The sequence below is a fragment of the Henckelia pumila genome, chromosome 4 (genome assembly GCF_033568475.1).
Source record: "Henckelia pumila isolate YLH828 chromosome 4, ASM3356847v2, whole genome shotgun sequence".
Classification (NCBI taxonomy): Eukaryota; Viridiplantae; Streptophyta; class Magnoliopsida; order Lamiales; family Gesneriaceae; genus Henckelia; species Henckelia pumila.
The window spans coordinates 140,498,387-140,525,009 of NC_133123.1; the positions used below are offsets into that span (position 1 = coordinate 140,498,387).

Consider the following 26,623-nt stretch of genomic DNA (forward strand, 5'->3'; position numbering starts at 1 on the left):
AATATTTTACTTGTCACCTTCTTATGGGTCGATTTAGCTGCGCACCGCATCAGATACAGTCCCTCGACTTTCAATAATTGGATTCATATATGTATGTGAATACATGATATGATAGTGATACTATAAATGATTCAAATACAAATTTATGTAGAAAGAGTGACATATATAAATGTCCGAATTTTGAAATAGTCTTGATCTTATCATTTTCCGAATAAAACGTTATATATCCTATATTACGTGGCCAATTCACCATTCACATATTTTATTTCTTCTTTAAAAAATATATTTGAAGTTAAAATTTGAAATACATATTCCAAATCGACCGGTCTTTGGAATATAAATAATTCATTACATGGGTGCAGCTAAAATTTTGAAATTTGAATTGGCCTGCCTGCTGACAAATTAAAGGGCGTCTAATTATATTGATTATATTATATTCTAAATTTTCTTTGGCAGAGACAAAAAAAAAAAATTATATGTGACAAATTACGGATTAATTGATTGATACGTACGTAAAAATTGCCCATATATGTTATAGCCTCTGAACTTATTTTATTATCTATATATTACCTTCATCTCAATTATATTGATTTGTTTTTTTAACCTATTAAGAAAAATTATTGGACAATTAAATTTACATATAAACTTCTTATCTCATCATTATTTAATTTATTTTAAAAAATATTTTATAGTTTTATTTTACGGTAAACAATACTCCTTCCGTCTCAAATACATAGCCTTATTTTTTTTTTCAAACAGATTAAGAAAAAATTATTGGAAAATTAAATTTTATACAAACTTTCTATTTTATCCCTATTTAATGTATTAAAAAATTATTACACAATTTTCAAGGTGTAGTTAATAGAGGTATATTAGTAAATGAGGGTAAAAAAATATTACTAAATATGATATATGACTATATATTTGAGACAAACAAAAAAAAACGTGTACTATATAATTGAGACGGAGGAAGTAAAATATTTTGATAAAACTTTTTTTTTTAAAAAAAATTAAGAATTTTAAAATTTGTTTTAATTAAGAATAAGTGTGTGTTTGGACAAATATTTTATAAAAACGTTTTTAAAATCATAATTTTTCTATAAAAATATCAAAAAAATACATCTCAATTATTCTTTAAAAACTATACTTGTAGAAAATTTTTTAAAAAATATTTTTCAAGACATTTTACAAAAATCTTATCTAAACGCATACTTTAAGTTTTCGCTTAAAACACAAAATTATTTTTAAAGTACTTGTCCAAATAGACTCTTAGTTATATGTGTATATATCATTAAAAAAATATTTAAAAATTAGCTAAAAATCACATAATTTTATATATTCAAGACAAACAAGAAAAGAAAAAAACGTAATCTATGTAACCGATGAGAATAACAATTTTTTTAGAGGAGACATAAAATTGAATAGAATTATGTTCATACATACATAATGATTTTTTTCCCAAACAAATGATATACATGAATGATATATCATGCATCAAAGTCAATGACAATTTATTGAAATTTTCGGTCCATCCTCGCCGACAGTACTTACTCATTGAGGCAATGAATAAAATCTAAGTGGTGGATGGGTTGTTAACATGGCATCGAATTAATTATTTGAGTTATTATTTTTTTGCTTGGGAATTTGTTTATTATTATTTTTTTTTTATAACGATAAGATTTGTTCAACCTATTATTTGTTTAATAGTGGAGTGAGATTCTTGCATTAGTTGTATTGCTTTTGTCTTCTTTTGCTTCAATAAGTGGGCTGCCACCTTTGCTACTTCTTTTATCCTTTGTGTTTGTGTAGCGATAAAGTTTCGTCCCCTTGGCCATGGCTTAAGTTAAGTGAAGAAACTAGAAAGTGATAAAGAAAAAGTAAATAGTCTAAATTGTATAGGAAGATTCACTATGTATAGGTTTTCATTCAATCCGATCCATGCTGGCTTAATTATCCGACCTCAAACTAAAAACGAAACCCGAAACCCGATCGACGATTAAATTTAAAATCTAGATAATAAATCCATAATTGTTGCAAGATGAAACTTCACATCAAAATTTGAAAATATTGTCTATAAGTAGGGTTTCCTAAATTCAGGTTGATGGATTGAAGGTCCAATGTCGAGATCGAGTGATTAATAACTTGTAGGTGAAATATGTGCTTTCTATCTGTATAATTTGGGATATTTTTTAGGTATAACAGCCAATTATCATCATAAAATGAACCCTTTTTCAAAAGATAAGAAATTGTGGAGCCATGGTCATGAGCAAAAAGCTCGAATGGTCGCAAAATGTAAAGTGAATGCAACGTTCCTGTCACTCTTTCCAAATTATAACTACTGAACAAAATCAATCTGAATAATGGCCAGTTTAAATAATATTTTTTTTAAAAATATATTTTTTATGAAAAGGGAAATAAGTTTATCAGGATATGTCCAAGTAAATTCTTTTCGAACATTTAATTTTAGAAATAGATTTAAAAGATCATAATTCAATTTACTTCATTAATTAAAGGTCTGGTTTGCTGTGGTACAGCAAAAAATATATATATATAGTTAAATAATTACAACTTTATGGAATGAAACCCCCCACAAATTGAGCCATTTTTCGTTAATAATCCGAATCCTATGATTGAATGATATTAAAATTTTTGTTGCATGTCACGTCAACAAGCAGATCAAAATAATCGAAAATTAAAAATAGTGTATCAAACCCTAAATGGAACAAACCAATAAAAAAACAAAATCAGTTTCGCTTTCACGAAAACTAAGTTTATGGTATAAAAAATTGTTTCTCAATTAAAAAAATCTTTGAAAGTGCTAGCTAGCTTTTAACCAACATGCATGATTACATCAGGATAAGTAAAATTAATATATGTTTACAACAAATACTCGAGTTTGTGCACAAAAATATTATATATAATGTATATATATAACAAAAATTTCCGGCAAAAACCAACAAAAACATGTGGAGTGGGCCGGGGTTATTGTTTAAATTGAGCAGGTTCCAGATTTCTTGCAACAAAATTACTTTGACTCCAATACAAAATATCTACATAAGAAAATTACATGGGTGGGTTTTTCGTACCAAAAATAACGGTATGAAAAAAATTCATATCGCTACCGATAGATACCATATGGTCCGTACAGATACTGAAAAAAAATTCGGTATACCGAAAAAATATTTGTATATAAAAAAAAATTCAGTACGATATCCCGATAATTCGATATTTTAGTATGGTATCCCAACCCTGTCTACATCGGTTTCAACATCTGATAGTGTATATAATTTGATTTTACAAGAATAAGTAACCATCATATATCGATATTCGATCCCTATGGAATGTCTTTTAAGGCATATTTTGAATGGCTCGATACCTTTATCATAGAACTAGAAGAAACTGATCGAAGAATGCAACGTACAATATGATTCATTAAGTACACATACACTCAAAACAATAGTATATATCCTTCATGCAATTGAGGATCCCTTGTGCATCTCAGCTACATAAACAAAGATTAACCCTCAAAACAAAGGTAGGGTAACAACGGAGAGAAGAAAAAGAAGAGGCTATATCTAGCGGGTTGGAGTTTTGGGTTTGAGTCTGATTTTAGCATATATAATGCGGGCCTTTTGTGTATTAGCCCGAGATAATCTCAACGTGGGCCAAACAAATGCATAAAACTAACTTTAAAAAAACTAAAATTGGACACCCCCAGTAATCTCAGAATGACCCAAAAAAAAAAGCATAAAAAAATTTTGGGCCAGATAAGGCGGAGATCTTACCAGGGGCAGCTCCCTCGCACTGGTGCGAAATTCTGCGAGTAAAGATTATGGGCCCGCTCAAAATATTCGAAGCCCATTTACATTTGCTTTGGGCTTAACTGAGGCCGATAGTCGTTAAAATTATATATTAATATGATTTTAACTCCACCCTTGTGTTTCATTCAACAGTAATCTTGAAAATTTTGATATGATTGGATATATTTTCGTTAAATAAGGTAGGGAAGTATTAACTTTTTGTTAAAAAAAATGAATTCGGTGGGAAAAGAATACAATTTTATTATTATTGTTATAGTTCACGCTGAAAATTCGACATCGAAATTTAAGTACGGCCATGGTTGTATATTTTAATTAAAAGAAAATGTTAATTTTAATTAATTAATTTGTGACATGAAGGATCTGTTCAAGCAAGTTTTGTTGACTAATTGATATTTTGGATTAGTTTAAGGGTCAAATGTATCAAACCACGTCTAATGCACGCATTGCATTTGCGGTGACAGCAGGATAAGCCTATATTTTACATTATATTTGTATTGGGAGTTTTCACGTCATGAAAAATATATATATATTTTACTAAATTTTTACACGTTGTCATTGCAATATTTTGTACAAATTTATAAGAAGGAAAAATATTTTGTTCCAATGTGGGCCATGTGGCATAGAATCGTGTGTAACCTCTCGTGAACATCGGAAATTTTACTCTGAGTTTGGTTTTTATTCTTTTATTTTCATTTTAATCCATTACCAACTTTTAATAAATTATTATGTTTTAAAGCCTTTTCAAATTTATTATTATTATCTATATCTATACTATTATATAAAAGTTGAGCACATTATAATAACTACTTTAAGGACACCAAAATTATTTATTCCATATCAATTACCCACTAAATATTCTTCTCCATGTTTTACTTTTAAAAAAAATATAAATATAAAAAACTTTTCTTTTACGCACGCAAAGCGTGTGCATTTTTCGCTAGTTATTATATAAAAATTGAGACTCATTTTATAACTGTTTTAGTTTTGATGACACCAATACAAATTTACAATTTTAACCCTCAAACATTCATTATAATTCATATAGATTATTGGGTAAAATAGTAAAAAGTCATGGTTGCATTTTTCACTCCCATCATTAAAAACCACCACTCTCTATGTATTGCTAAAATTAAAGATTTATTTCAATTAAAAAATTTTATTGAAATTTTGTTTAATATCAACATATTTTTTTTGTAAATTATTAAAATTTCGTATTTATTATAATTTTGATTTAATTATATATTCAATTATTTACGTTTATTATTAAAACTAGGCTAAAGGTCAAATGTAATTTACAGTGCAAATTGGGGCAAATATGTTCATTCAAGGACGGAATCTAATTCGCATATAAATTGCTTCCACTTGACAAAATTCTAACTCCATAAGAAGTAATTCTCGAGGGAGCATAGCATCTGTATATCCGTGGATAAAAAAAGCACCGCAACATCCGAATCTTTGCTGAAATCCATTCCAATTCGATCGGAAAATGTCGTCAACCTTCAGCGGCGATGAAACGGCGCCATTCTTTGGCTTCCTCGGTGCCGCCGCTGCTCTCGTATTCTCCTGTGAGCCAAGCTTTCACGATCCCTTCCAATTCTTTCAGATCTAAGCATTTGTTTCGATTATTTCAACCCTGGTCTCTGCAGGTATGGGAGCCGCGTACGGCACGGCGAAGAGCGGTGTCGGGGTGGCGTCAATGGGTGTCATGCGGCCAGAGTTGGTGATGAAATCCATCGTGCCGGTGGTTATGGCTGGTGTCTTGGGTATTTATGGTTTGATCATTGCTGTCATTATCAGTACTGGTATTAACCCCAAGGCCAAGTCTTACTACTTGTTTGATGGGTATGCACATCTTTCTTCTGGACTTTCTTGCGGTCTTGCTGGCCTCGCTGCTGGTATGGCCATTGGCATCGTCGGAGATGCTGGTGTCAGGTATGCTACTTGTCGAGTAGGTTGAATTCTGTTTTATCCGCATGAGATATTGAATCATTCAGTATTTTGATTTAAACTTCTGTTTTTTTTTCTTGAGTGGGGGTTTTGAATTGGATGTACTTATTGAGTTTGATGTTCTGGAGTTTTAGTTTTCTTTATGTGCAATCGGGACATATTGCCGCTGTTTGGATTTTTCCTTTTAAAGGGTGAGCTCTGACTTGACTGGAAGTGGCCTCGATTGTTACCCATTGGGCGTTTGCTTTCTTTGGTAACCTGGTGTCCTGTCTATATTGACCACTATTCCTTCAACTAATTATTTTCTGGTTTTCTTGTGAGGCATCTTATTACTCTATATATGAGCAGTGTGAGTGATAATTCGTTGTCTGATGGACTGATACATTATAGAGAATTCATCATTTGTCTGGTTCTCGGTTGTGTTTGGTATGCTAATGTGCATTACATTCAAGTATGCTGTTTTTAATTTTTTTAATAACATCCCATACTTATTACTGTTATCTTTATCATCTATACAGAGCTAACGCTCAACAACCAAAGCTCTTTGTCGGGATGATTCTTATCCTTATCTTTGCTGAAGCATTGGCTCTATATGGTCTCATTGTTGGAATCATACTCTCCTCTCGTGCTGGTCAATCTCGAGCAGAATAAACAGTTTGTCTCTGTGAGAAACTATTGCAATTTCTTGCTATCCAGTACTGTAATCATTTTTCTGTGTCTAGATGACAGTTTGGCCGTGGCATTTTTATTAGTTCAAGCTTCATGCATGCATGAAATTGTTGCCCAAATGTATTGAACCGTTGATGTGAGAAGTTTGTTGATCCCTGAATAAAGTTCTCTAATATTTTATACGGTGTGTTGCAAACAATAATATTTGATTCATGTAAAACCATGACATTTATCATTTCGCCAAATTTCCCCTATATTTCATAATTGATAATACTCTAAACCTGGTATATCGATGTGGAACACAAGCCTGCAAATATACAGGATTTTGTAGTTTGATTGTGTTCTTGCATATAAGACATACACTGAACACTCCTAAAAAGCATCACATAGGGTAACTACGGTAACTATGTATCCTAGATGGAATCACCTACTACTTCCAGTGAGTTGGTAATACAAATCCACGTGCCACATAGGTAGAAACCTGTGTAGCATGGCGAATTTGATTCAACTGACATCTAACGGTGATGAGTTCAACGCGTAGATACTAGCAAATTGGGGGGCCACTTAGTATCTCCCCTCCTTTTTATTTATATAACATGAAGCTATCCATGGTTCACTTAATTCTCAAAGCGATACAGAAAAGAACAATTACATGATACCAGTAGCTTATTTACCTTTGTCCCCAATGAATGAAGTTGAGCACTGGAATGAAGAGTTCCTTAGGATCCAATTCTCAACCATATACAGGAGTCATACAATTCAGAAAACTAACGAAGTTAATTCTAATGCCACATTTCCTAGGTAATGGTAATTCACATTTCCCTGTAACAGCTTGGCCTTATATCATGGAAGGCAAGCTATGTCTCCAGCTGAATGAACTGAGGTTAACCTGCTTTGTCGAGATGCTAAGCCCAAACATCTCTTTTGGAGCCTTCCCTGTCTCCTTGAACCCAATTAGTTTTGCAACAATGGAAGCACTTTCTTTGATGTGTTCCATGTTTTTGGCATCTGTCCATAGTTTGCGGCAGAGTTGGAGTCTTCGCTGCTTTGATTTTAGGCCGATTCCCCATTTCTTGTACAGAGCTTCCCTCTCTTTTGCAGAATACTTTTTCATCATTCGTCTGCATAGCATTTCTCTCTCACGATTTAGAGCCTTAGCGCTGCGAGCGAGCCCAGAAAATGTTCAAGATTTTAGGTTACCATAAATGATAGATAAAATGCTAGATGAAATGTTATTTTAGTGAAAAGATGTTTCATTGGATTTGGCTTTATACGTTCTTTTATGTGTTCTCATTCTTGAAAATTTGTAGTATTTGACAAAGAGTAAGGGTAGAGAGGAGAGAGTACCTTGAAGCTGGTGTGAAATGATCGTCTTTGGCAAGTCCATGTAACGTGTTCTTGAGGAAAGACAACCGCCTAAGCTCAACTTCCATGTAAACTGCATCTGATGGATCTCCTTTGAAGAGCAAGAAGAAGTAGGTTCTATGAACCAACGGAATGTTGCAAGTGTTCCAAAGTTCAGCTATCTCTCTTTTTTGCCTCTCAAATTCGGTGAACCAATCGGACGGAGACTGAATTATATTCTGAGACTTATTGGATTCATCATCTGCTTTGTTTTCAGAATTCTTGGTTGTTTTTGCCTCCATTATACCCTGTTAGCAAAGTGACATCATGTGAAATGGTAGATATATGGAAAAGAACAATATTTGCTTGAATGCTATTGAAGTATATGCTAAAGAATACCAATAGATCAGTTCTCGGAGAAATAGTTCGTTTAGAAAACAGAAAAGGAGTTGGAAGTAGCATAAATGTGATTAGGTTACTCGTTCGAGGGATGAATTCGTTCGTACCACATCATTCACAAACGGCTTCAACGACTTGGACGGGATCACTTCACTGATTTCTGTGACATAAACTTCTTGTTTCATGGCTGGGCAGTCTTTATCCAAAATTTTAATGTTGTGATAATTTTTATTCATGCTGTCGCTCTTTGTTGAAGTTCGGTCATTTTCTGTGCTCAATATCTCTGTAGACACCTTTGTGTCAACGGCAGAGATCTTTCCTTGAGTATCTTCTGCAACTGGTGATGTATTTTCGGGTTCTTTTTCCCCTTCAAAACTCGAAGTATTTGTGATTGTAGTCAGCATCGCTCCACAGCTTGCACTCCTCGATACATTGGCACTGAAATCCGATGCATCTGTGTCGGATGAACTTGTATTTATCCCTACGTGTGAAACAAGAAAATCAGTTCATAATTCTCATGAGCCTATAAAGCATAATTACTGAACAAATATAACCTGAACCCAGATCTCCATTTTGTTCAGATGACACAGTTGAAACCGGATTTCCTCTGGTAAAATTTATTTCAATACATTGAACCTCCTTGCAGCTTTCTCCTAAACTCTTATCAGCTTCTTGACCAATCTTCTCCCATCCTTGACATGGATCAGGACCAAAGTACTTGTCTATGTACAGTCTTGGGGACGTGTCATCTGACAGAAACTGCTCCTCAGAACTCTCAACGAACTGATCTTCAATCCTTCTGGAATTAACACCTTCATATCTGTCTGAAAAATGAGATGTAATGGAAGCTCCATCAGAGCGAAAAGGATCGATTATCTCTGATGCTTCAGATGCTGGATACTCATCCCTCCAGGATCCTTTTTCTTGGCCACTCATATCAACCTTAAGAAAACAACAGAATCAGCTCGAATAAGCATATGAAGGGTTCAAATTCATGTTAAACTTGATTTTAAAGTAACGTTTGTACAAACCCATGATTTTGATGCTTGATATTCCCCTCCTGATTTTAACATATTCTCAATATGAGTTTGAGCTTGATCCCTCTGATAAGTTAAATCCCGAATCTCTTTATCCATCTGCAGAATTCAAGTAATAGAAAAGTTGGCATTTCTTCCAACAGACGTGTTTGATGAAACTTAGTGATTTCTCTATGAATTATCTACCTTTTCAATAAGCTGTTCTTTCTCTTTTAGTGCTGCTGCTGAATCACACGGACTACCAAGTGAACTCAAGTTCCTCAACTCGTTCTCAAGTCTTGCTAGTTCTTTCTGCAGCTGCTTCACTAGTGCTTTCTCAGACATAACCACATTAACCTGTGCGTTGGTACTAACTTGCTTGGCGCAGCTAGCGAACAAGAGCGTGTTTCTTGATTGCTCTACGTGGCTGTGAGCCGGGCTCATCGTGCATATAATGGCTGTCTTGGCATTGCCTCCTAACGAATTTTGTAATATTCGTGTCAGCTTCGAATCTCTATATGGGATGTGCCCATTTCTTCCTTTGCTGCATAAAAATGCGAAAATCAATGGGTTTCGAGTTAGCTGACTGCACTATAGGGAGAACGAACTATACTGTTGGACAAGCGAGCGTGAATGGGAAATGTACCTTAGCTTCCGGATCACTGTCCCGAGCGTAAGCAAACTTCGGTTTATATGGCAACCTTCTTTTAGTCTAGTGCCAGCTGATAACGTTTGAGAAGCACGTTCGCTCCCAGCAAGATCAACAAAATTCTGCTCTTGAGAACATGTAAACGTGTTACCTTCCTTTTCATCGTATATTTTTCTAAGTATACTGCAGAATCAAATACATTAGTACTCATACCACAGAAGCTGTTAGAGTGCTTGAACTAAGTGCACCAAAGTATTCACGAGCTTCGCTGTCAACACTCTACAGTAACGTCAATAATGTAAGGAACTGAAAGCAGGAAATAGCGACGTTCAAACTCTGATTACCAAAAAAGTAGTCAAAGAAAACGTACTAGACGTAGAATTTGATGAGATCTAGAGCTCGTTTCATTGAGGGTAGTCTCTCCTATTTGCCTTTGAGCTGCAAAATGCATGAACTTCTTATCAAGGGTAATTCTTGGTGTTTGCATACACAAAAAATATGAGAGGCCTATGATTGATCTTGCCTTCGCATATCGATAGAAGCTCTTTTAGATGGTTTATGTCTCTTAAGGTCACCTCTGTAAGTTTCTCCACAACAGTCCCTCTCTACAACATTCGATCGAGTCAATGGAAAAAATTTCTGGGATGTGTGTGAAGAAATTAATCGGTCGTCTTTAAGTTTAATACTTACCTCTGGATCATCTAAAAGCCTAAGCGGAGTCCCGTCGGTGCCAAGGAGATCTTTGACAGCTTCATTGTAAATCTCCATTGCCGAAAACTTCAACGCGAATTGCCTTTCAGGATGCTATTATTTTTCGGTTGTAATGTAGTTAGATCACTTTCAGATAACATATTCAAATCAAGAAAAGGAATCGAAATATTTGGATTGCAAATTACATTGTACACGTAGTCGTATATATCTTCTATGGAGTGTTGGGTAATTCCAGCCATTGTATATGTTTTCCCACTACTCGTCTGCCCATATGCAAAAATACTTGCTGGAAAAAGGAATTCAGACATGATCAAACATATATATTGTATGAAAGTGGAATTTACGGATATGGTAATTTAATGGCTGGTGTTGTGCTCACAATTCATTCCACTTAAAACAGAAAGAGCAATCTTTTTTGCTGCTTCCTCGTATACTTCCCTCGTGGGACTGTCGAATCCAAATACCCTGTCTGCCCGAAGACAAAAAAGATAAAGTTTATTTCAATGCAAGTTTATATATATATATACACGTACGAGATACATGCATGCATGCATTGTTTTTATGAAAGAGAAATGAATTGGGGGGGGCGGGGGGGGGGGGGGGGGGGGGGGGGGGGGGGGGGGGGGTGGGCTTACCAAAAGTGTAGGCAGCCGGATACATAGATCTTTCTTGAAGACTATTCTTGAAAATGAGGGTGGTGTTGTTTATGCATTCCCAATCGGAAACATCATTTTTCCCAAGTTCTCTTTCATTCATAGGTCTCAACCTAACCGAAACAAATATTTTCTCCTCATGTGCACTCGAATCATGATCCCAATCTATCGACGAATCTCCACTAATCGACCCCATTTTGATTATAACTCAAAATTCCCTTTTATGAAATGCACTTGAAGAGACTTTATAAGTTATCGGCTTTCATGTATTCCCTCTCTTTCTGAAAAGAGAGGGACTTTCTTTGCAGGACAAAGGTTTATTAACTCTGCAACAGATGAATATTCACATGCAAATCAGTATTTAATTTAAATAGGTTAATATATGCATCGCATCGCTCTTTGTTTTTAAAAAAAAAAAACAACAAAAAGTTGTTAAAAACAACTCATGATGAACGAATTGACTGGCTCACCGTATTAAAACGTAGAGACAAAATGTATCTTTTGTAGGAAAACCCACAAAGAAAAATCTTCCAAATAAAGATATAGCAAATCAAGAATTTTAAATGCCAATGGAAATGGTTAGTTGACGGGTTGAGAACATTAAGAAAGCAGAGAGAAAGAGGGGTTCTTTTAAGAGAGTGGCAAACCTTAAATTATGGTCAGACGTGAGATTCTAAGGGTTCACAAAAGAATCGGAGAAAACGTGTTTAAATGTGTGAAGAGAAACAGGAAAACACGTGACCTACGAAATAAACCGTCAAGCTCAACGGAATAAACCGTATCAATCTCGAAGAACAAAGAAATGAGGCATCTCTCGATTTATTGATGAGATGATGATGGATAAATAATGTAAGAATGATAAATCAATATATTTGGATAAAAAATTAATGATGCATGACATTAATTCTTGAAAGAACTCGAGCACCAAAGCAAGTATACATAATCAATTAATGTATTATCTTTCACACCACTTGATACCTAAAATGACCGAAAAAATGTTTTTAAAAGTCCCAACTCTTATAACTTTCAACACGAATCTAATTATATATAATTTAGCTGTTGGGGGCATGTGATCACATAATTTTGAATTATGAGAAATAACCTACTTTTTCATGAAATAAATTTTGAATTTGCTTCAAATTATCCAGGCCAACAGAAAAAATATATTGTGATGGATACTCTTCTACTTATTATAATATAGAGTGGGTTGTTGGAAGTTAGCTAGCACCAATCACTCTTTTTCTTCACTACTCTTTTGGTTAGCTAGTTAAACTCATCAACAACATGAATCATTTGAATACACATGTTATCAAATTTTGGTTTTGATCCATTAATTTTTCAAATTTTGGTTTTAGCACACTAACTTTTAGTTTTCGGATATTTTGGTCCAACTGCTGATGTGGCACTGGCAAATGCTGACGTGACATCGAAAAATGATGACGTGACATCGAAAAATAATGACGTGTCTAGCTGACACATCAACAATTGGACCAAAATCACTGAAAATTTAAAAGTTAGTATACCAAAACCAAACAATGAACCAAAACCAAAAAGTAAACAAGTTATTGGATCAAAAAAAGCATTTTCCCTATATATAATATGCCATGTCCTACTAAAGTCTAAACACAAGACTACAGTATATATATTTATAAATTAATGGAGATATATAGGAAAGCATTTTTAATCCCTTTAAGGACAAGGCAAGAAGCAGATCCAGCGGCTAAGGTATCATGGTGTTACGAAAGTTAGCGAAGATGAGAAAAAGAAATATATATATAAAAGAATATTTAATACAGAGCTGCGGAAGTAGATATCATTATATATGCATGCATGCCCCACCATTATTAACAAACTTCAACTTGCTGCACTGCACTTTTCTTGGAATTATTGATTTTTTTATGGTTGACTTGGCCCAGTACTCCTAGCGGTGGATCGATCATTTGTTGGATTCGTCCTCAAAATAAAAAAGAATCATCCTTTTCTAGCAAGCTTGAACTGTTGCAATGCAAGTAGGTGGGGACAAAAGTGAAGATCAAGAAATCTCAAAACTCGAAGTTTCCTTTTTCTGCTTTTCTTCGTTAGGGTAACCTCTATTGTCCTATATATTTACTTTAAATGTTGCTGTCCTTGGTAAGAAAATTGGTTCTAAATTGGTGCACAAGGGTGGAAATAGTTTTTTTAAAAATGGAGACCATAGGAATAAAACCGGCCTTGTGGGCATTTGTTTTCTTTGTTTTGTTAACGGGTAGAATATTGAGAGGTGAAGAAGGAAGCAATGACGTTGTTCAAGTTCAAAAAAATGTCACTTCTTTTAGTAACGTTGAGAGTGCAAATGGGAATCATGAAGATAACAAAACTCATACCAATGTTGTAGTGAGCAACGACAAAAGAAAGAACAATGGTGGTGGCAATGGCATTAATGGAAGTGGAGGTGGGGGTGGAGGAGGAGGTGGTGGTGGGTTTTCATGGGGATGGGGTGGCGGTGGAGGAGGTGGTGGTGGAGGCGGAGGTGGAGGCGGTGGTGGTGGAGGTGGCGGATGGGGTTGGGGAGGTGGTGGAGGAGGATATTGGAGATGGGGATGTGGGAGACAATCTCCAAGGGGAAGAAACCATAATTTGGGGAAAAGGGAAGAGTATTTGATAGGTGAATTTGCTCAATGCATGATTAGAGGAAGGTGTCGAGGCATGAGGCTCGATTGTCCATTACATTGTGGCGGCCCTTGTTTATATGATTGTAGGTATATGTGCAAAGCTCACTGCAAACGCTGATCATCATATGATTAATGTTGTTTGCACTATACCATACATCATTATATATGTGAGAAATTTAAACCATTTTTCCATAATATATATGTTGTGTGATCCTAGGAAAAAAAGGAATTAGGAATTATTCTAATCGTCGATTGGAGTTCTACATCCCGCGTTTTGATTCGCTTGCTCGATTGCATCAACGTTTTCTCTTGTTTTCAAAGTTTATCGGGAGGATTATTTTGGTGAAGTCTTGAGCAAGATAGCTTATGAGTTGAATGTCTTTTTTCTTTGTCCCTTTTTTTTTTGTTGTTGTAATGTTTTGCATGGGTTTGATGCATTTGTAATGACTTTTATGCAGTTGGTTTAATTTTATTATGTTTGAATATGTGATGATGTTATGAAAAGGGTGATTGCCGATTTAAAATTCGGTTCCATTTGTTCCAAGTGTAATATGATTCAAGTACTATGATGTATACCAAGGAATATAATATTTTGGTGTGGTATAAGTGTTATACGCCCCAATTTTTTAAATATTTGAGATCGATTGTCATTTTCAACTATAAGAAATTTCAATTTATTTTTATCATAATGTTTAAGATATTATCTTAAGGTAGCATGAAATTCTAGTGTAGGGTGGTACCTATTTTTTTTTTTTACCTATAACTAATCCAAAAGCTATTTATTTAATTGTAAAATGGTTAAAATTTAAAAACACAATAAACGACTTCGTTAGACGACTATTAACTTTTGACCAAATCGAATCAATTTACACATAATGCTTTTCTTTGACTGAGTTATTAAATGTTATGACAAAAATGTGCTTTACACATCCTTTGTAGTTTAATTAGGCCTCGATTCACCATTAAAAAAAAAAAATTAGGCCTCGATTACGATAAATATTTACTCAGTCATTATATGTTATGAAAATTTCATAAATAATTATCGCGTCCACATAATTAGGGGTGGGTTTTCGGTATACATATCAAAAATATTGGTATGAAAAAAATTCATACTAATACCGATATTAAAATTTCAAAATTTTGCTATGAAAAAATTCATACTAATACCGTATAGATACCAAAAAAGAATTTGATATACCAAAAAAATGTATATATATCAAAAAAATTTCGGTACGGTACCCGAAAATTCGGTATTTTGATTCGGTCTCCCAGTCCTATACATAATTAACAGTGATTCCACATTCAATCACTCAATAAACAAATTCACCAAATCACGTTCCATGAAACGGCAACGAGCCTTTAGGAATTTATTATCGGAAACTCGAAAATGTCAACCGAAACATAACTTAAGAATTTTCAAACTTTGAATATTTACACAAGAAGACAAAATATCACTTTTTTTTTCAGCATTCACACATTCCGACCTAGTTAGAGATCGCTTTTTAATGTAAACTGACATTTTCCCAAAAAAAAAAATTACTTTACAATGCAATTGGTAGATGGGAACAGTTTAATTTAACTGAATGGTAAAAATAAAAAAGATGCAAAGAAAACAAAGGCCATACATCTCCAAGTTGATTATGGTCCCCTGCATTTAATTGATGCTGCGATTTTACCCAATCGAGGTCTCTCTTGTCTTTCTGGTTTTGGTCAGCCATCCCTCTGCCATTCCCATGTTATTTTTACACTTTTTGCACCACAAGATCAATGTAAAAGCAACCACTTCTTGGCCTGATCATAATGACCCTTCACAATTTGTTTAATTTCAACTGTAATTAACAGACAGTGTCTTTCAGGTTTTACTTGGATGGGTGGATTTCGTAACAAGATATTTTAAATCCATAATAATAAATTCTTTTCGTTTATTTGAAAGCTCGTGAAATCCCTTCATTTTGTTGACTAATACAATAGATTTCGAGCGCCCACGAAACGTGGTCATTCAAAGTTCTTATTTTAAATTCAAATCCAAATCATTTCGTCCAAAGGCAACATACAGTTGTTCATGGACGAAAAAAAATATGATTTGAAGGTTTCTGAAGTGTTGATTTCAATATCATAACTTCAAATCACTCCGGTCCAAGAGTAATCTAATTGAATTTGTGTGGTTCGGATGTTAACGGATCGATATAAATTGAAACCATGTTGATCGCGGATCATGGAATTTTTGTCCCCGCATAGGGAAACTGACGAGAGGGACATGAATCATGATCATATCTATCCAATTCGTGCCACTGCTTCGTCCTTATCTAATACTTAAAAACCCGATTCAAAACTAATATATTTTTGTGGATCAGACAACCTTTGCTCGCAGTCGTTAGCTCTGCCACATACTCATTTCTAAGCCAGTGTCCGTAGCCAAGGTTGTAAAATATAACACAATCCAGTATATATTTTCTATACAAATATAAAGCAAAAATTATATTTTTGCTTCTTCGGCGCCGTTTGGTTCATGGATTAGACAATGATGAATTACTAATATAAGGATTTTAAATCAATATAACTTGAATTAGATAATGGTGCACAAAATTAATCCTTCGAAGAACTTGAGCCAAACATTGAACAAAACAAAGATGATTAATAAATCAATATGTTATCCTTCACACCAAATGGTGAGTATAATTCTTATGAAAATGCTACGGATCACAAATGAGCATGAGAACCAAACTCAGCTTCTATTTTCAATGGATGCAACAGAAGATATTTACAGACAAAAAGATCCATGCAACCGAAGCAAAGTACATGGAGGAAAAAAGGGCAAGTTGAGTAGCTTTCTTAGTGAACGAAGTGGGTGAAAAAAGGATTCATACTACATCTCAATCAAAAAAACCCAACTAAAAAAGGCTACAAAAACAAATGGAAAAAAACCGGGAAACCAGATCAGTGGATTCAAAATAATGGGATCTTTGAAAACTGAAAAAAAAAAATTCTTGGGATTTTTTTTTTGGGGGTGGGGCTCTACCAAAAGTTTTTATGTCTCTTGGAGGTGGTTGAAGGTGGACTGATCTGTGGCACAGCAAAAGAGTTGTCTTCGCTCCATCTTCTGCTGGATTTGAAGTTGTTTTTAGTAAATTCCATTGCTTGCTCCTTTAATCCAATCCCATTTGCTGCTCCAAATGAAATATCAATCGATTGATATGATTGATTTTGCGTCTGATGCAAAGATTGAGGCACTTGAGGGACCCAAAATCCCATCTTTTCTGCTGGAAAAGCACACATGCTGCCCTCAAAATCAGTATCCAAGAATGGCAGCACATCATTTTCCCCAGTCTGGAATTTCAACATAGTCGAATTATTTCCACAACTATGAGCAAATTCATCATGAAATTGGTTTAAATTTCTATTAAATGAACATGAAAAGAAAAGGGGCAGCAAAGCAAACCTTACAGAAACCATACGGAAGAGGAGAGGAATCAAGAAAGTCTTCCACATGCCAACCAGGAAGTGTTTCCATCAGATATTCCGATATGCTACTCGTTGAAATTGACCCATTCAAATTCCCTGCACTCATCAAATGGCCATGACTTTTATCACAAAATTCTGGTGCCACCACGGGTGTGCTTTGGACGGTTGTACGCTTCGCAGCGAGAGGTGTACCAGGGGTTGGTCCTGCAGAAACAGGCTTGTTTTTGGATTCTTTGGACCTGGTTTTTGGATCCGAATCTGAAATCTTGTGGGCTATGGCAGAAGATTCTGATGAAGATGTCGAGTCGGAATAAAGTGCAGACGTTGCAGAGAGCTTTACACCTGTGAGGAGAAATCTGGTGTGCTTCTGAGTGTGCTCGTTAGCTTTGTGTATCGAGATATCACACTCTTTGCACAGAATTGCTCGATCTTGCTGACAAAACAAGAAAGCCCTTCTCTCCTGTAAATAGAAAAAAAGATGTAAAATTCAACTCAAAAAATGAAAGGGAAAAGAGAATCATGGCAAGCAAATCAAGAAAAAACGAAGGTGGAAAGGAGGAGGAAAAGACATGGATTTTGCAATACCTGACAAATATCACAGAGGGGAACTTGTTTCGGGTGGTGGAGGGAGAAGCGGTGGTGTTTTCCGGCGAGTTTGTTGGCATGGTGGACACGGTGGTCGCAGGCGGCGCACAGCGCGGCCTCATCCGCCACGCAGAAGACTGATGCTTCATCTTTATCACATACATCACATTGGATCTTCATTCGGCTGATTTTTCTAGCTCTTTTTGCTTTGATTTGTGTAAAGATCGTTTCTTTTCTCACAGATGAAATGAAAATTGAAGGGGTTTTGGAAATTGGGAATGCACTTGTGAAAGTTAGGAAAGGTATCAGTATGGCGATGGAATGGGGGTGGGATTACTTAATTTATTTAACAAAAGATTCTAAATATAAATAAATAAATAAAAATAAATAAATATCCAAGTACTTTTTTTTGTTATTATCTGCAACATTATTTTATTTGTGATTATATTTCAGATTATTTGAAGGTTGCAAATCTTAATTTCTTAAAATTAAAGAAAGCAAGAAGTCAATTCATAATCAGCTTATTTTTATGAGTTGCTTTTGACATTTTCTATTTCTTAACAGAACTAAAGCTCCAAGTTTTTAACTAAAATTTCTACGTGTAGGTATATGTGAGATATCATAATTTATATTTTTGAGATAATCTAACATATCAATTCAGTTCATACTTGTAGTAAGTTACTGCACGTCAATAAAAAAAATAATACATTGGCATTCTTTTTGTTTACATCACTAATTCATTATCTTACTATATTATTATAGTAAAGATCTTTTAAATAACTAATTTCAGTTAATTGATTAAGTTTGAGATAAAATTACGCTTATATCCTAACTTAATTCACAATAAAATCAAAATAAGTAAATTAATCATTTTATATGATCTTATTTTTTTTTTTAGTCATTAGATTTTTTTACTTATCAAAATGACATTAACTTTTTGACATTTAGTACCTTTTTATTTTTATTTAGGAAAATGCGGCTCACCCGAATAATTAATGTTTTTGTTGTGTTTTAGTGACTATACTAAAGCACTGTATTTTTTGTATTTTTTTAATTCTACAATTTATTTTTATCTTTTAGTTTTTTCCTTAAAAAACAAAATATTGCGTGGGCGAGAATATCCTTTCTTAGTATTCGTATGTGGTATCACACACCATGTATGTTTCATAAAAATTAAATAAAGAAATATTTTTTTTTAAATTCTAAAATAGAACTTGTCAATTTTTAAAAATTGAAATAGTACGAGAGAAAATATTTTTTTTAAAAAAAATGTAATATAGTTCAATATTTTAAAGTTGTCTTAGGAATTATAAAAAAAATTTGAAATTATAGTAAGAGAGAAAATAAAGTTATTTTTTAAAAATATATATGGTTGAATATTTAGAAGTTGTCTTACGAATTAAAAAGAAAATCAATCTCGTAAGAAAATTCATTAGTAAAAAGAGTTTCAACTTCTCTCAAACAGCATATTTATTGGTTTTTTTTTTTTTTAATCGAAATTTGATTCGCAAAAATTTGTAAGTGCCAAATAGTGGATTAAATGATGACCTTGCACATTTCAATTCGAACTCATGACCGAACATAGTTCAATTTACGTACACGCTGGTACCCAGTCTCTACTTCATTAAATTCTTTAGATCCAACATTTCTACCATCTCTTCAAATTTTATTATTTTTAAATAGCCTAGCTTTCTATCTAATTATTATATGAATTTTTTTTTGTTAATTACTTCAATGATTTTTGTTAAAAAAAATTCGGTGATTTTGTACAAAATAATTATTTAATTTTTTCTGCATAGTTGGTGTTTGTTTATAGTTTGTGTATTGAAATTTTCTGTTTCGACTAGAAACTCATCATACATTAAATCGCACATGTATATCTTCATGATTTTATTTTATTTTTTGAAAGTATTGTAGTTGGGACTACGTTTTCTTTTAAACAAGTAGATGAATCCACAATAGCTATTTTTCAGTGTACACTAAATAAATCTCTGAGTTGACAAAATAGTTTGTCTACAAACAATCGAGCAAACTCTGAAAAAGTATAGAAGGGAGACAAAAATTTCTTATCATTAGTCAAACGTTTACTTACTATCTGTCAACTTTGATAATTCTTGAGAACGACTGTGACTACTTTATTGAGTACAATAGTTATTTTATTTTATTTTTTGAAAGGGTCGTAATTGGGACGACGTTTTATTTTAAACAAGGATAAAATCGTCAATAGCTATTTTCATTGTGTACTAGATAAATATCCGAGCTAACAAAATAACTAGTGCACAAACAGTCCATCAAACTCTTAAAAAAATATCGATGAGAGAACTCAATTTTCTTATCACTATAATTAGTCTACAAACAGTCGAACAAACTCTGAAAATAATATGAATGAAAAAAAATCAAATTTCTTATCATTATTCAAAATTTTATGAGTCAATTATGAATAAATCCCCAAACCCAAACCTTTCTTTCTCCCAACTCCCTTCCTTAAAGATTTTTTCTTTGCACTCCCTAAGGACCACAAAACTTGATTATTTTAATATTTAATTCTTGTACTCAATATGGGTTGTTTTGTGCTTAGATCTGAAGGTTTTATACTTATATCTAAAGATCTCTGTGCTTATATCTCATGTTTTAATGCTTATTTTGGAACAAAGAATTATGTGCAAAAAATGGTATCAGAGCTTTAGGTTAAATATTCAGACTTAATATTATTCGTTAACTCATATTTTTCTTTGTTGAGGAGAAGATTTTTTACAAAAGATGACTTCAAACGAAGGTTTAAATCAAGAGGATTTTATTTATATGAAATCCTATAAACAAGTTAATCTGTTCACAATAGATTACTTACGACAGAAAGATGATTTCTAACTTTCAATTTTTAGAAATTACCCCATATTCCTCTAAACTCTCCGGAGATCTTAGAGAAATTCAAAAGACGGTACAATATTACAGCAATCAGCTGTATGAAATATCTCGGTAGATTGAAGGAATCCTTAAGAAACAAGAAGAAATTCTTGTAACCCTAAAGGATCTTCAAACTAAAATCACAAATCTAGAACAAACTTCAGGTTCTAGAAAAGGAAATACATGAAGAAGGTTACCACTCTCGTTTGGTACCGAACCGTTGTTACATCAGAAAGGTAAAACCAAAATGGTTCAAAAACCTTTAACTGATGATGAAAGGATGATTAATCTTATAAAAGCAGTATCAGAGAAAAACATTATCTGATGACTACTTTAGAGAGATTAAATCTCGAGGATCTACAAGATCTCGCGGATTCTTTTGCGAATCTCAAAGTAGTAGATCTAAAAATGAACTCCCCTGAGGGTGAACAACCCATAGGGAATCCCCCAAGATATGCGGTTAAAACAGAAGAACCACATAGTGAGTTTCAGGTTGGAAAAAATTCACATTCAGCAGGAAACAGATCACAGGGATTTAAAAGGAAGAAATTCAGAAGTAATCCCTACAATAAAAGAATGAGAAGTTCTTGGAAACCAAGAACATTTTGGTCCAAACAAAAGGCCAGATCTTATAGGTCAGGAAGAAGAAGTGGACCTACAAGAACATCCCCAGTAACAAGCTCATCACAAAGCAGGGGAAGAACACCATCAAGAAGAACTTTCAGAAGAACTCATACAAGAGCAAGTGAAAGTTTCAAGGATTGCAACTGCTGGACATGTGAAGCAAGATGACATATATCTACAAATTGTCCAGAAAACGAGAAAAAAGGAGTTAAACTCTTTGAAGTAACACCAGATATGGATGATGCGGTCTTCTTTCAAGATCTAGTCTAAGTATCAATTTGAGGATATCCCCTCAGATGAAAGCATATACGAAGAAGATATATTGTTTAGTCAAGAAGATTCTGAGGATGGATCAGAATCAGAATCAGAATAAAGAAGAAGTGTTTCGGCATGAAACACATGAAAGTTTGGCTGGATTCTTTAGCCAAACCACGATATCTCATAATATAGTCCAAAGAATTATGAGAGAAAATCCAACGTTACAAAAGTACCAGGGATTTTCGGCAGGACAAGTAGAAAGAGTCTTAGGCAACCTAGGACTTAGACAAAGAAGACATAATTTGATTTACAAAGTATCCAGAAGGGAAATGGCAATCCCCATGGAGTTAACAAGTAATCAAATAGAGATGCAGTTAATTCCTTTTGAAGAAATAAGAGAGGAATTTCAAAAGTTGAAAGGTGAGGTAGCAAGGACGATGTCTTGGATTCATATTGGAGCAATCCAAATAATGATCAAGGCAACTTTTAAAGAAGGAATAGATTCATCCAAAGATATCGTAGTATGCGATAAAAGAATGGGGAATATTCAAGATGTTTTCCTGGGTACTATATCAGGAAATCTTTGTGCAGGAAAAATTGTAGGAGTTATATATCCAAGAATAGCCTACAATTTAGCTGACAGGGACTTTAGTCGAGCCTTGACGTTGCATCAAAACTTCAAGGAAAAAAGACTAATGAAGGAAGGTAATAGACCATATTCTATTACATATCAAATTTCATATGCTCTTTCTAATACTCATCATTCTGAATTATTTATTAGAAATGAGTTCATTGAAATTCCAGAGATCTTTGGGAAAGTTGCTCATGCAATATACCCAGAAAGAATCGAGTTTCCTTTAATTCAGGAAACAGACATTCAAATCCAAGACAGACCGGTTCTATACAAAGACCTTAAAATAGAACCTCGAAGGTTATCTTTTCAAGGAAACCGAATGACAAGTAGGAGATGGGACAAATCTCCTATTCAAGAAATTCCACCAGAAGAAAAAGAGTTTTCTATAATAGGAAAACTTAGATCTCCAGAAGGATGGAAAGAAGTGAAAATAGTATTCGATATTATAAGTCATCGGAACCAGTTCCCTTGTAACTCGATTTACTATTTGGAACAACATGAAAAAGGAACTTACCAAGGATTGATAAATATTGGAGAATTGGAAGTTCAAATATGTGGAATTCCAGGAAAAGAAGTGGATCAGCTCATTCTTGGCCTAGAGTTTCTGGAGGACCATAAACCATGGAAACGCCTTGAAAAAGGAATAAAGTTCATGGCAAAAGAAAAGACTTGGAGGATTCAATAAGAATTTTACGAAATGGAAAACCAAGAGAATTGGATAAGGGACAATCCCTTAATCAGATTCGAGAACTCTGTTTACAAACAGAGGAAGAAGCAGCTGTTGAAATTAGTAAGTCATGAACATGATTTACTAGATCGCATTGAAGAGGTAGAAAGGAGTAACCATACTCTACCTTCTGAAGCCTTAGGAAGACTAAAGGTGAATAGTCTTAATCGGATTACTGAGTTACACCACAGTCTGTTAAAAATGGCAGGGCCATTTAGTAATCCCTTTAAAAAATGACAACAATTCCTTTCTCCATATACATTTCGATAGGGATGTTGTATGAACAATATAAGGCTGAATACTTTGCAGCTTATATTGATTCGGGAGCAGGAATTTGTACAGCAAAAAGAGGAGTCTTCCCTGAAAAATGTGAAAAAGATTTGCCAAAAATTGCTGGACGAGATTTCTCTCGAAGAATTTTAATTCTTTGCAAAGGAATAAAACAAGCAGAGATCCTTATAGGAGGAGCAGGTCAGACACCTTGGTACAAGGTAAAGACACCACCAATCTATTTCCATGATACAGGAGCTGATATCCTGTTAGGAAATAACTTCTTACAAATGTTTAAGAAGTACACACAAGACAATGAGTCAAGAAGACTTATGTTCACTACAATTTGTGATCATAAAATTATCGTTTAAAGACTCAAAGTTGCTTTTTATCGACAATTGCCGATAATATTTCGCAGTCAGAGTGGTGATAAGGGACAACTTTTTCACCCAAAAATGAAAGATCCAAGAAGGTTTGGAGAAACCATGTTGAAAATAACAATAGAACAAGAACTCCAAACAGAGGATATGGAACTTCTCAAGGTAACTCTAAATCATAGAGATATAGAGTTAGAAAATAAGGTATCCCTTGAAGATGTCAAAAAGAGGCTCAAAGAAAGTTATAATGAGCATCCTTTGGCATGGTGGGATAGAAATCAACTCAAAGCCAGTCTTACTCTAAAGAAAGGCAAAGAGTATAAATTCATCAGATATAAGCCTATCCCGATGAACATAACAAATCAAAGGGATATGCGAATGATTATCAAGGAACATTTGGACCTTGGTCTAATCAAAGAAGGAGTTTCACCATATAGTAGCCCAGGTTTTCTGGTCAGAAATCATGGTGAAATAAAAAGAGGGAAACCCAGGTTAGTTATTAACTACCAATGTATTAATAAAATCCTGAAGTTTGACGGGTACTTCATACCTAGTAGAGAACATCTATAATTAGCTGTGTACGAAATGCTAGAGTGTTCTCAAAATTTGATTGTAAGTCTGGATTCTGCCAGATAAGAATGGAAGAAGGCAGTAAGAAATTCACAGCCTTCTCTACTCCACAAGGACACTATATTTGGGAAGTTATGCCTATGGGATTGGCTAATGCACCCCAGATATTTCAAAGAAAGATGGATAACCTTTTTAAAGATTATTTCAACTTTATGTTTGTTTATATTGATGATATTCTTATAGCATCAAAAAATATAGACGAACACGTTAAACACTTAGAGATTTTCTATAAAATTTGTAAAAAAGAAGGACTGGTGTTATCTGAAAAGAAAGCAGTCATAGCAACAAGGAAAATTGAATTCCTCGGTATTGAGATTGATGAAACTGGAATAATTCTACAACCCCATATTGTGGAAAAGGTAAAAAATTTTCCAGATAAACTCAAAGATGTAAAACAACTCCAGAGTTTTCTTGGAGTAGTTAATTTTGCAGGGATGTTCATTAACAATCTAGCAATGTACAGAAAGGTGTTCAGTCCTTTGTTAAAAAAGGATGCTAGGTTTATATGGACCGATGACCATACTAAAGGGGTAAACCAATTAAAAGAGATATGTAAGAATCTCCCAAAAATGGCTATACCCGTAGATGAAGATAATCTGGTATTATTTACGGATGCCAGCGACGATTGGTGGGCGGCAGTCCTTACCAAAATCACTCTAGATGGGGAAATACCATGCAGATACTGTAGCGGTCTTTTTTCAGAATCTGAGGCCATTAGATGACATATCAACGAGAAGGAATTTTATGCGGTTAAAAGGGCTTTTGAAAAATGGCCATTATTTTTACTTGCTAAAAAATTCACTCTGAAGGTTGATAACACCCAAGTAAAAGCTTTCCTAAAGAATAAGATTGAATCTAAACCTGAGAAAGCTAGGTTATTAAGATGGCAAGCATTATGTCAAAATTATATTTTTGATATTGTTATTATTAAATCTCATGAAAATATTCTTGCAGATTTTTTAACAAGATATGGAAGGCAGTGACGTGGATTCCATCCTGAAAATGCAGAGGCATCTCAGGGAACACCTTGGGTTGCTTCAAAACGAGTTCAACCAGTTAGCCATTAATGCTGAAATGGCCGGCAGGTTACAACAAGCTGATCGGATCAAAGTATCTAATCGAATTACAGGATGTATGCAAGCTCAAACACAACTATGGGCTGCTATTCAAGGGCCAATTGTGAAGGCTATAGAGAAACCATTGGTTTCTCATAAACAAGATATACTAAAACCATTGGTTTTACAAGAACAAGAAATACAACCACCGGTTGTGAAACAAGATGTTGAGGAATCTAAAACTCAAGAAACAAGAGCTAATCTATCATCAGCCTTTGATGATCTGGATGTTGCAACAATTGATGAGGATAACTCATCAAGTCAACCCTCCGCCTCTGGGGTAAAAGAGGAAGAGATCAATCTTAGGCCCAACAATGACAAGGGCAAATCTAAGATTGATACTAATCCATCTATTATTTATCCATTCCAGGTTTATCAACAGAAGTGGGAGAAATTGAATACAAGGAATGAAATCAACCCGAACACTTGCAGGGTTGATGTTGCAGGAATATATCCAAGGGTTTGGCTAAAAAACAATGTCAATCCTAAAGATGTAAAACTCTGGTATGAATTTGGGGCTTTGGCCTCAGTTTATACAACGTCACCAAGCTTTCTGGAGATATCACAGTTACCAAAATGGATTCAGGAAGCAGTCCAAGAAACATGGGCAAATAATGATCATTTGTCCAGAGGAGATGTGCTTGAGTTATATTTTTTCAATGCAGCTCCAGAACCAACAATGAAAGGATCACAAGAACCCTTTAATTTTATCAAGCTGAGGAGACCTGATATAAACAGTCATAAATTTATCAAGGATCCTAAAACTGAAGAAATACCCTTGGTGTCCACTTTCGGGGAAAATAAGATCTCAACCAGAAGGGCATGGGGTATTTGGGTCTGTCTTACTGAGATGGACAAAGTCAAGTTTCCATTCAAATTTTATCAGAATTCTGTGAACGGATCGTTCCTGTTGAACACAATGACAGAAAAAACTACAGCATTTGCCGAAGAACTCTTCGAAAAGAAGAGAAATCTTTTGTGGAACAACAAGCTGCCGGGAAGTAAAGAAACTCGCCGAAAATTTTGTAACATGGCTCATATTGGACGATGGTCAGAGAATATCTGCCCAGAATGCCCAAATCAGAAGGAGCCAGAATTTGGAAAAACCTTTAGACCCTGAACGGATCGAAAGGATTTTTTCGAGACAAGCAAAGGTGGACAAGGACCACCAAAGATG

General features: G+C 34.3%; 4 protein-coding genes across 5 annotated transcripts; 2 read left to right on the forward strand and 2 right to left on the reverse strand.

The window, feature by feature from the left end:
• Positions 1–5,167: 5,167 nt before the first annotated feature.
• LOC140859873 (V-type proton ATPase 16 kDa proteolipid subunit) lies at positions 5,168–7,912 on the forward strand. 2 transcript variants are annotated; one of them, XM_073262479.1, is made up of 4 exons: positions 5,168–5,386; positions 5,468–5,753; positions 6,287–6,432; positions 7,748–7,912. In XM_073262479.1, the coding sequence occupies exons 1-3, from the start codon at positions 5,308–5,310 to the stop codon at positions 6,417–6,419; spliced, it is 498 nt and encodes a 165-aa protein (XP_073118580.1). In that variant the 5' UTR covers positions 5,168–5,307; the 3' UTR covers positions 6,420–6,432; positions 7,748–7,912. The 2 variants fall into 2 exon arrangements, with proteins under 2 accessions (XP_073118580.1, XP_073118579.1); XM_073262478.1 differs by lacking the exon at positions 7,748–7,912 and having other exon boundaries at positions 5,171–5,386; positions 6,287–6,619.
• Positions 7,071–11,783, reverse strand: LOC140859871 (kinesin-like protein KIN-7F). The gene is made up of 15 exons (XM_073262477.1): positions 11,680–11,783; positions 11,192–11,535; positions 10,936–11,025; positions 10,742–10,842; positions 10,536–10,649; positions 10,369–10,450; positions 10,216–10,283; positions 10,059–10,124; positions 9,843–9,967; positions 9,404–9,740; positions 9,212–9,316; positions 8,735–9,122; positions 8,288–8,661; positions 7,785–8,089; positions 7,071–7,597 (listed from the first exon to the last, which is right to left on the reverse strand). Exons 2-15 carry the CDS (start codon positions 11,403–11,405, stop codon positions 7,276–7,278), a joined length of 2,691 nt encoding a protein of 896 aa, XP_073118578.1. The 5' UTR covers positions 11,406–11,535; positions 11,680–11,783; the 3' UTR covers positions 7,071–7,275.
• Positions 11,784–13,387: 1,604 nt separating this feature from the next.
• On the forward strand, positions 13,388–14,415 carry LOC140894359 (uncharacterized). Its single transcript, XM_073302868.1, has 2 exons — positions 13,388–13,610; positions 13,656–14,415. The coding sequence occupies exons 1-2, from the start codon at positions 13,394–13,396 to the stop codon at positions 13,976–13,978; spliced, it is 540 nt and encodes a 179-aa protein (XP_073158969.1). The 5' UTR covers positions 13,388–13,393; the 3' UTR covers positions 13,979–14,415.
• Positions 14,416–16,455: 2,040 nt separating this feature from the next.
• Positions 16,456–18,207, reverse strand: LOC140865403 (B-box zinc finger protein 21-like). Its single transcript, XM_073270041.1, has 3 exons — positions 17,908–18,207; positions 17,300–17,782; positions 16,456–17,187 (listed from the first exon to the last, which is right to left on the reverse strand). The coding sequence occupies exons 1-3, from the start codon at positions 18,085–18,087 to the stop codon at positions 16,876–16,878; spliced, it is 975 nt and encodes a 324-aa protein (XP_073126142.1). The 5' UTR covers positions 18,088–18,207; the 3' UTR covers positions 16,456–16,875.
• Positions 18,208–26,623: the final 8,416 nt, after the last annotated feature.

What these genes read in the sequence shown, in the direction of transcription:
- LOC140859873 (XM_073262479.1), top strand. Translation starts at nt 5,308, where the DNA reads ATGTCGTCAACCTTCAGCGGCGATGAAACGGCGCCATTCTTTGGCTTC. An exon ending in CGCTGCTCTCGTATTCTCCT is followed by an intron (nt 5,387 to 5,467) that starts GTGAGCCAAGCT and finishes TGGTCTCTGCAG; the next exon opens with GTATGGGAGCCGCGTACGGC. An exon ending in GTCGGAGATGCTGGTGTCAG is followed by an intron (nt 5,754 to 6,286) that starts GTATGCTACTTG and finishes TCATCTATACAG; the next exon opens with AGCTAACGCTCAACAACCAA.
- LOC140859871 (XM_073262477.1), bottom strand. Translation starts at nt 11,405, where the DNA reads ATGGGGTCGATTAGTGGAGATTCGTCGATAGATTGGGATCATGATTCG. An exon ending in TCCGGCTGCCTACACTTTTG is followed by an intron (nt 11,026 to 11,191) that starts GTAAGCCCACCC and finishes GTCTTCGGGCAG; the next exon opens with ACAGGGTATTTGGATTCGAC. An exon ending in TATACGACTACGTGTACAAT is followed by an intron (nt 10,650 to 10,741) that starts GTAATTTGCAAT and finishes GAAAAATAATAG; the next exon opens with CATCCTGAAAGGCAATTCGC.
- LOC140894359 (XM_073302868.1), top strand. Translation starts at nt 13,394, where the DNA reads ATGGAGACCATAGGAATAAAACCGGCCTTGTGGGCATTTGTTTTCTTT. An exon ending in CGACAAAAGAAAGAACAATG is followed by an intron (nt 13,611 to 13,655) that starts GTGGTGGCAATG and finishes GGGGTGGAGGAG; the next exon opens with GAGGTGGTGGTGGGTTTTCA.
- LOC140865403 (XM_073270041.1), bottom strand. Translation starts at nt 18,087, where the DNA reads ATGAAGATCCAATGTGATGTATGTGATAAAGATGAAGCATCAGTCTTC. An exon ending in CCCTCTGTGATATTTGTCAG is followed by an intron (nt 17,783 to 17,907) that starts GTATTGCAAAAT and finishes TTCTATTTACAG; the next exon opens with GAGAGAAGGGCTTTCTTGTT. An exon ending in TTCCGTATGGTTTCTGTAAG is followed by an intron (nt 17,188 to 17,299) that starts GTTTGCTTTGCT and finishes TTGAAATTCCAG; the next exon opens with ACTGGGGAAAATGATGTGCT.